The 10163-nt window shown below is 39.6% G+C and overlaps 1 protein-coding gene across 1 annotated transcript in view; it reads right to left on the bottom strand.

Moving 5' to 3' along the window:
* Nucleotides 1–252: 252 nt before the first annotated feature.
* LOC307154195 (P2X purinoceptor 4a-like) overlaps nt 253–10163 on the bottom strand; it is a gene marked incomplete at its 3' end in the record, with an annotated part of 45450 nt that continues 35539 nt past the window's right edge. Inside the window, exon 3 of the mRNA XM_079898959.1 lies at nt 253–324. Within this exon, the coding sequence (XP_079755085.1) occupies nt 253–324 (72 nt within the window). The remainder of the gene's footprint in view (nt 325–10163) is intronic.

The following is a 10163-nucleotide window of genomic DNA, read 5'->3' as shown; positions in this document are numbered from 1 at the left end:
AAAAAAAAAAAATCATAAATGTAATACTAAGCCAAAGACGGGTAAATGTCAAATCAGTTGATTTAGTTTTAAAATAAATTAACAGCCAAATCTTTTATGGTCATTCAATAAGTTGAATGACATTGATATAATGTTATATATTATTCAGAATTTGTTTTGAGATGTAATTTTAGTTGTGTTTGTGCCTGTGTCTAAATGGAAGCTCAAAGAAGAGGAAAGATTACGAGAGAGCACACTTTCTTCATGTCTCACCTCTGCACATTTTGACAGTGTTTGGTTTGGAGTGAGGATCATGTTGGTCATCAGGAAGAAAGAACTGTCCTCCTGCAACATGCACAACATGTGATTGTGATCAGTGACACCTGAAATAGTCCCTCATGAGTATAAGATCTCTAAAGGCATGTTGATAGAATGTGACTATCCCAGACATGTTAGTCAGTAGAATGTTCAGCGAATCCAACAAAGAGCAGAAAGACATTTTATCTCATAAAACTCATCTTTGATCACCAAAATGGACATATTTAAATGTTTTATCCTGTGGAAAAAAAAAAATGTCTTCAAGCATTAAAATAGCTTGAATGTAACCATGCTCTATTTAGTATACGCGGATCTATGAATATGCTAATTAGCCCCGCCTCCACTCACTCACACCAGCTCACAGATTCACTCGGTCAACTTACTGAGGTAAACTGCACAATGGTATCGCTCTTTATAATGTCTGACACATAACAGTAATTAATATAATTAGCCTTTTGCCTAGCCCTTGACTATGTTCTCAAACAGCTAATAATGTGTTGCTAATGTTTCACAAACTATGTTCCCATTCGCCCTCTCAGTCTGCCTTCTAACAATCATCAGAAACGCTTTGAACAACTCAGAACGTCAGTGGAAGAAGGCATATACACCCGCTATATTGCTAAATCTACCCGATATTTCATATCAACAGAAAAATATAATCTGGCATCTCTCGAGACTCCCCTGCTAGTTCGCTGTTAATGGCCCTGTCCCAAATGGCACACTTCATGTGCACTTTCGGTCTTGTGGAATTACAATGGCTGCCACGTGCACGTGTCCGTTAAGTCCGTGAGACCGCAGTGTGTCCCATTTGTCATTTTTAGATCTCAGAAGGGTGCTCGCGAGCGCCCCCAAGTGGTCGATTTGCGCCCTTGATGCGCACTTTTGCCGAGCCCGTGCTGATGCGGACTCCGCAGCAGACTTATTCCGAGACAGTCAAAGTGTCATTACGTCACGAAAGTGCGGACTCAGAGGAAGACCGCGAGTGCTTAGGGTTCCATTTGGGACAGGGCCTATGATATGTCAAAGCCTGCCGGCATGTTGACCTGATTGGTTACAAGGAAGTTGTTTCTGACGTCAGAAACACCAGCGATTTTAAACCGCGTTTTTGAGACTGTCTTTGGTTCACTGCAGTTTTAAGGAGGAAATACTCAGCAATGGTGTCGACTTATGAATTTACACATGGTTTGTCTTAAAGCATATTAAAAACACCACATAGACACATAAACAACATTATTACAACCTAGTTCTCTTGTTCAACATAGTTATGGTGAAATAGTTTTATAAAAGTCATAAAATTTATAAAAAAAAATTCTAAAAGTTATGAAAAGTAATTAAAAAAAAGTACAAAAGCAAGGCTTTAGTTCCAAAAGGTTGAGAACCCCTGCTCTAGTGTGTGAAGTGTCACGTTGTGATGACCAGGAAAGCACACCACACACTAACAGATTCCATTCACAAACAACCAAGTCCCACCTGTGAACACATCTCTTGCATTAAAAATGGCTTTAAAGTAAACAAACATGGTGAACAACATATCATTAAGGAACCGTTCGGTATTTATGGAATGGACCGCCGGAGGAAAATAGGGGAGGGTCATATCTTTTTATTCTTTGTTGAGGGAAGGGTCACCCAACTTTTTTAGTCTAGGGGGAGGGGTCACCCAACTTTTGTATTCATGAAAACAGCAACATTTCTAAGTGGGTGCATATTTTTCCATGTAGCTCTCTCAGTCTCGGCCCCCCATCGCTAGCAGATGGGTCTGACCCAACAAAAATCCAGTTTGGCGCTGTTTGACAGTACGCGCTCAGAAAAAGTGCATCATGTCAGAACAGAACGCCAATGAAATGTTTACCCGGCAAAGCTTTAAAGCACGAGCAAATAATGAACCTTTGTGATTATGAATAAGTGCAGTGTCCTGTGAGTGTAACTCTACATATGATGTGAATGTACGTCGAGTTTTACAGTATTGGGACTGAGAGGCGCCAGAACTGCAGCTGACAGAATGTGCGCTGTAGCACGATACTACCATATTTTAGTTTCCATGCTTATTGTGTTTCCACAACAATGTTAGTGAGTAAATCTACTGAAATGGCCACCATAACAGTGGAGTGTGATGTGTAAGATGAGAAAGCAGAAGTTAACGCCTGTTTCACATGTGGCAGAGCAGGCGCGGGTTTGACTCAAATTGCTGTAATTTCTGACTACGCCACCTGGGGAATTTCACCCCAAGAATTTAATATAACCTCTAAGCTAAGGCACGCACAGGTCCCAATCACCGTTGAGTCAGAGACATTAGTAATTGTACAAAAGTATTTTATTTAAGCAACGTTCATAGCTAAAAGAGGCATTGACCAGCAATCACACTCATCTCAATTGTTTAATTCTATCGTTGGCAGCAGAGGAACCTGGGCTTACCCGCAGAGGCAGTCTCGAGATATCACCCTTATGAAAATTACTCTATACACAGTGCACACACACTAATACACACTCAACGACTCATGTCAGAGAAGACCACGACACACAGTGAGGACGTCACCACCTAAATGGTCACTCGTCTGCCCCCGGGTGCCCAGGCCCTGCCAACAAACAAAAGAAAAAGACATCAAACAGTGATATGCAAAAAGAACAAAATGATAATTCACTAATACAATAATCAAACCAAATTAAAACATACAAATTCAAAAAAAGATAAATCAATTAAAGAAATAAACAGGAAAAACAACAAAAGAAACTCAAAACATATCCCTGAGAACAGAATTTACTGAAAACAGTTCACTCAAGACGATTCACTCGAGACAGTTCACTCAAGACGATTCACTCGAGACAGTTCACTCAAGACGATTCACTCGAGACAGTTCACTCCAGACGATTCACTCGAGACGGTTCACTCGAGACCGTGGCGTCAGTTCACTCGAGTCGGTTCACTCGAGTCGGTTCCCTCGAGACGGAACACAAAACAAAACACAAAACAGATAAAACAGATAGAACAGAACAGAACAGAACAGCAGCCGATGAGGAGCAGAGCAAACAGCAGTTTATGATGAAGCAACGGGCAGATAATTCTCATGCAGGACGCCGCTACTGTCCTTATCGCGTGCCTAAAAACAAAACAAAAAGGTGTTACACCGCGATTCCCTCTCCCTTGGCTTCACGCTCGAGCAGTATACTCACAAAACATGCTGTCCCGGGATTACTATCCCCGAACTATGCGGTAGATGGAGTCAAATGTCTCCGACAAACTCGTTGGCAGAAAGCGCAGATAGGTCTTACACTACGTTAAACAGAAATTAGTCAGATTACCCGCTCAGCCAGAGCAAAACTTCATTTACAAGACACAGTCGCATACAAATGCCTCCCTTACCTGTCTCAAATGTCCATACTAAACTCTCCAGAAAGCACACAGACTGGCAAACAGCACTGACAGTGAATAAGCAGCTTCAGCGATCTTTTTACGAGCAACACCTGACACTGCACTCCAACAAAACGCAGCAGGGCACCTGGGTAACGTCACGGCCCCGGATAGTGACGCACACTAAGGAACCGGTAACCCATGCTCTTATACGCACCGGATGCCAGGCCATTGGCCAAATCATAACAAGTAGGAGGGGTCATAACCCTTCCTGCTACACACACATACTCCGTGTGCAGTGCGTAGGCTATGCGGTGCAGGAGTAGCACGCTATAGTGCTTTCACATATTCTGCGTTTGCAGTGCAACTGATCACTGTTGGAAAACCCCGAATCGAAGACCAGGAGACTTTTGGGATCACGTTGAAGAAGTTATTCTTTATTGAGGACTTCGCGTTGACGTGGCTACAGTTCTTCCAAAGTCTGACTAAGTGAACGTTCTCATACAGTTTACATACATTTAGGGGCAGGAACCAAAAAGACAGGTTTAGGAACCTGTTCTAGACTGAGAGTGCTGCCCACCCTAATTCACTCAGCATATCTATTCAAATGCTGAGACCCGAGTACAGGACTGGCAGGACTCTCTTGCTAAAACACAAGCTCCAAGAGCCATTAAGAGTTTCAGTAAAACAGGACTGACCAGAGTCTTTTGCTAGAAGCTCTGGGGCCGTATTCACAAAGAATTTTAAGGCTAAAAGTAGCTCCTAACTGGCGAATTTAGGAGCAACTCCTAAAAATAATGGGCGTGTCACTCCTAACTTTAGGACTCCTAATTTTTTTCACTAAGAGTAATTCACGAAGCATTTTAGCCCTAAAAGTAGCACCTAAGTCTGGGACAGCTTAAAAGAAGTCGAGAGGACTCCTAACTCACTAAAACCTTCACAAACCGCTTTTTGTGGCATTTCACGTTGCAATGTTTTGAAATGCGTATGCGGCTACAGGAGCTTCCAATCGCGAGGGAACAATTTTGCATTGTAGGCATAAGCAGGGCCGGATTAACATAAGGGCTAGGTGGGGCTGAAGCCCCAGGGCCCACGGGATTAGGGGGCCCGTGATTGGCTGGAGGAAATTAGATTGTCAAGTCATAGGTGGTTGATTTGTGTATAATAAAATAACAAGAAGTTATTGGAAAATGTGCCTGACTGATATAATTCACCGGCCAATCAAATTAACTCTACAATTTGCGCTATGACATTGGGAAACGCCTCTTTTCGTTATGTTTTCATATAGAACATGGGAATAAATCGCTTGCAGGAGTTCAAAAATGATGAAAAAAAAAGTGATAGTGGTGCACAAAAAAGGAAAAACAAACTCGAAAGGCAGAAAAGGGATGCAAAAATTCCTAAACTAACTAACTACTTGGGTTCACTTTCATCCGTGCCCGTGGAAGACCCCGAGTGCAGCGGCAGCAGCCCACAGTTAGCTTCACCCTCCTGCCTCGTCACCGATCCGCGTGTTTTAGATGTCGAAGAAGGGAAGCAAGCAGCTGAAGTAAGTTAATGAGTTAAGCACTATTTGCATGTTTCTCGTGGAGTCGTAAGGTATTTTCAATACGGGCTATAGGTGATTTTATTGCAGTCTGAATCGGAATGTCAGTGTTTTTTCTCCCACCACCCACCTGCGTAAAAATCACCGGCCGAATTACGAACATCAAGGTCCAATATATCCAAGGTACATGGGCATTTTTTGCCCCGATGAGTTTTTGTCTTATTGTAATATTACATAATATAAAATAAATATATCACACAAGTAAAAGCGCAGTTTTCCCCAAATATCAGCACAATTGCTAATGTGATATAGCCTATGTTATGCAACAATGAGTTGACCAATAAGTTAACATTGAGAGTTACGTTTTAGTTTATCGTCATTTCGCCGATGGAAATTCCAAAATGAAACCACAGCAGAAACAATCTCTGAAACTGATAGGGATGATTCGTTACTGAATAATTTGCGTTTTGAACGAATGGGTTCTTTTAATGATAGCCTGCCCTACACGGACTCCTCGTTTGCTTCGTCGTTGAATCAAACAGCTGTTTGAACAAATCGGTTGAATGAATGACTCGCTTACTAAGACAGTGACTTGCCGCCACCTACTGGTAGTTTTAGTTTCATACTTAATGTAGGGGAGAGGCGGGACGATTGAAACGCGGGACGGATGAAACACTGAGATTTCCTTGAAAACCACTCACGTCATGTACGTCAAATTTCGTCATCACGTACAGCACGCAATGCCTAACATACCCGCGAAAACATTTCTTCTTTACGTCGTGTCGTTTTGGAGTTAAAGCCGCAAAGCTGTTTTTGAATGCGGTGAGTGAATTATTTCGTGCGGTACTTTTTTTGGACTGACAAGTTGGATTTATTGTTTCATGTGCCATTGTAATGATAATACGGCAGGTGTATTAGTACTGCAACACACCCTTAAGTGTGCAATATCAGAGTTTTTTAGTTTAAGAGCAAAATAGGTTTAAATGACAGGATGCGCTGTCGGGACGGTTGAAACAGTGTTTCAACCGTCCCGACCGCGCGTCCTGCACGTTAAACCTGGTCATAGCCTATATACTGTTCATAGATTCATATACTTTTTCTAGACTTGTGTTTCTTTGAATGCAAATTAATTTTCAATTACGCAACACATGCTATCTCTGTAATAATCATCGATTGTCCAATCTTCAATATTCAATAAATTTCATTTATCGTCTTCTGGTTGGCCTCGTTTTCTTCATAATAACAGGCTATTCAACTAGCAAACACTCAATATGACTCAAGGAAGAAATGTAAGAAAATTAATTGTAAACAGATTTGTCTGTCTTCGTCAAAATAGTCTGTTAGAAAGATTACAAAATGCGCATAGGCTTATCGCCTATTGTTTATTGGGCGACAGAACAAAAATGGTTAATATGAACCTTTAAATGAAAATAAATTACAAAATATGTTTGTAACAATATGTACATAAGTTACTTGTCAGGTGTTGTTCACAAAAATAAGCATTAGATGAATAGTTGCCATTTAAACTGTTATGTTTCATCCGTCCCACCCCTGTGTTTCAACCGTCCCGCACAGGCGGGACGATTGAAACAAAGCACAACTCCCGTTCAAAGTCATATTTTCCTTAAATCATTCTATATTTGTACCGAATAACACATGATACTAAGAGAACACATATGTGAGTTGTTAATCACAAAAAAATAAAAAATCTATCTGTAACCTAATCTTAGAAAACGACATTTATCTGAAAAGTGTTTCAACTGTCCCGCCTCTCCCCTACCCTTTAATTAGAAATTAAAAATTAAATATTTTTATATTTAAATATTAAATAAAATAACAATCATAGCATTTATGTAATTGTAAATGCAGTGTAAATGTAGTAATATTTTTTGTACAGATATCCACATGAGAAACAATTACCATCTAGGGCTTTAGAAAGCAAATGTTTTATTAATGCTTACTTTGTCCCTTTAGATAAAATGAGAGAAATAGCCATAAATGCACTTATGGAAGGGGAGGGGGTAAAAATGTTTTATCAATAAAATGTTCCCAAAATGAACCAAGAAATTATGTGGAGTAATTTTTATCATGATGTTCCATCAAAATCTGTGTAGTAGAGGGTTAATGTGTTAAATAGCCTGGACTATTTAGTGTGCAAAAATAATAATAATAAATAATGATAAAGAAAAACATTAATTAAATACATTGATTAAAAACAATAAAACAAATTTATTGCGGTAGAAGACTGTGGCGTGGCAATCAGATGAAAGGGGGCCCTTGGTGTTGCTATAGCCCCAGGGCCCAAAGTCCTCTTAATCCGGGCCTGGGCATAAGGGATGCAATAACGCCACCAACAACAACCAAAACTAGGCTACTCATTGCATGTAAACTAATTGTAATGTTTCATTGTAAATCAAATTAAAATGTTCTTCTCTTTGCAAACGTAGGCAGAGGCATATAGTGACAGATTAATTCAATAATGTTGCAAAGATATTGCATCAATCCATATGTTTCATTAGGCTACTAGGCTATTTGTTTTGCCTTACTCTTTATTCATTTAGGCTATTTATTCAGTTATTCATCATCTTCCGTCCTTCGCACTACTTGTGTAGCGCACGCACTCTCAGACCTGTCACCTGTCACTCATCATCGTAGGGGAGGTGTTTGGAATCATTCCCGCGTTACAATCATCAGCCAATCAAAGTGGTCACTTCAGTCAAGCTCGTGCATGAGTAATGACGTCATCCATAGCAACGAAGACTCACCCTTAGTTTAGGAGTTGTCATTTTTCTTTACTAAGAGTAGGTCTGAAAGGCGTTGTGAATAACTTTTAAGAGAAAACTCCTAGCTAAAATCTTTTAGTGCGATTTAGGAGTACTCCTAATGGTAAGATAAAAAGCTTTGTGAATACGGCCCCTGATAATCATCATTTATACCTAACCTTAACATGCTAAATTCAATGTAAAACTAAATTAAACATTTCATAAATTTGTAATACAACATCACAAACACATACTCACTATTTTTATTTCAAATCCAGTAGTTATCAGCAACTTTTATTTAAAAAAAGTTTAGTCAGCATTGAGATTTTCTTTGCACACATATACACTCTTTAATATACGTATTTACATTTAAACACAATTTAAACAACGTATTATTCAATGCATTAGGCTACTTCTATATAGATTTATATATTTGCTCAAGCAAGAGGTAAAACAATTAACAATGTACTTATCAAAATCGCAGACATTTTAAATTAAAACGTAAAATTGACAAAAAGAGCCGACTCTCATGCCTTTTATTTTGCATTTAAATTTTAATACAATAAATCTTGCATTTCACAAAGAACTTGTTTTTCCAGCTCCACGAATGAGACCAGTGTTGTTCATTATGTAGCCTTGTTGAGGTAAATTGTAGCTTTCCTTTCTTTATTTAAAGTCTTAAAGTAAAAACGATGACTGTGAAAAATAGTAGTATTTAATTAAATTAATTTATGGTGAGATTATTATATTTTCACGTCAATCTGTGTTCATTTTGACCACGAACCATGCGCTGTCACTTTAATTCAGCATTTGCAGCACAGCAGAAATAGACTCGTGTGGAGACCGCATCCGCGTGCAGTGTGAAAGCTGTTAACATGGGAACGGAAATAAATACGCACCGCAAACAGAGTATGTGTAAAATGGGTGTAGTCGTTTGTCATGGTTGTAAATAAACAATGGCTATCTGAACTTCTTTGCCAAGCGCAAACCAGTACAGAAGTAATCAGTAAATTATCGGGGAGGGTCATGCCTTTTTTCACAATCATTTTGGAGGGTCATAGAAAAATTTATTGCTGGGGAAGGGAGGGTCAAGTCTATTTTGACTATAGATCTCAAAACTCCTCCGGTAGCCCCTTAAATAAAAAACGAACAGTCCATTATAATGTATGGACTGCTTTTTACAGAAAATGTGTGGGGAAAAAAAGAGAAAAATGTTTAGATGAAGTTATGGAGACGGTGTGAACATGAACTTTACATGTTACAGCATGAGCTGGAGGTGAGTCTTCTGTCAGCTCGCTTTCTGAATGGCTATTGTTTCGTTTCACGTGACAATCTCCAGCGTGTGTGAGTTTGACCTCGGGGTTCCCCTCACACAACAGGATTTCTGATTGTAAATATTCAACATGTTGAGATTGGGGCAGCTCCGGCATTCATCGGAGCAGATTCAGTCACTCTTAACACACTTCACACCACAGGAAAATCTGATATGATAATCAGGACTTTACCTAGGATTGCCGGAAGGGGAAAATTGGGGCCAAAATCAGCCCGATTATCTTGTAGTGTGTGGGTGCCTTAACACAACCAACCGGAAATGTTAACACAAGACCATGAAATGAGGAACCCTGAAGGTCAAAGGGTTAGTTCACACAAAAATTTAAATTATCCCATGATTTACTCACCCTGAAGTCATCCTAGGTGTATATGACATTCTTCTTTCAGACAAGTACAATCAGAGTTATTTTAAAAAATGTCTAGTAGTTATGGAAAGTTAGGCTTTTTTTTTGCCAATCTGCAAAAAATATTCTTACCAATAGCTTTTTTTACCATGTGTTCCTATAGGTGTCTAGTAACACCTCCCAATTTATCCACGGCCAAATCCTTGGGGAAACGCCTGGAGAGGCAATCAAAGTTGGGGTGCCCAGACGGTCATTTTTCAATATTACCTTTTGAGATGTCTAACTAGGGTTTTTTAGGGGTGCTGAATATATCCCAGCCATTAGTTTTGAATAAAAATGACTCCAAGTCCATACAAAAACCACATAAAAATGGTTTTATTGAACAATTACAGTTTAAAATTTAACAAACTTCATCCAACTCCCCTACATCTCCCTCACTCCTATTATTATCTGGCTGGTTGATGTTCCGGCAAGAGTGACCATGACAGTTCCCACAAACAGAAATACGCTTGACGCCTTGCTTTTTACAGCAGCAC

Source organism: Squalius cephalus (assembly GCF_949319135.1).
Source record: "Squalius cephalus genome assembly, contig: scaffold_99, whole genome shotgun sequence".
Classification (NCBI taxonomy): Eukaryota; Metazoa; Chordata; class Actinopteri; order Cypriniformes; family Leuciscidae; genus Squalius; species Squalius cephalus.
This window is presented reverse-complemented; position numbering and strand designations above follow the sequence as displayed.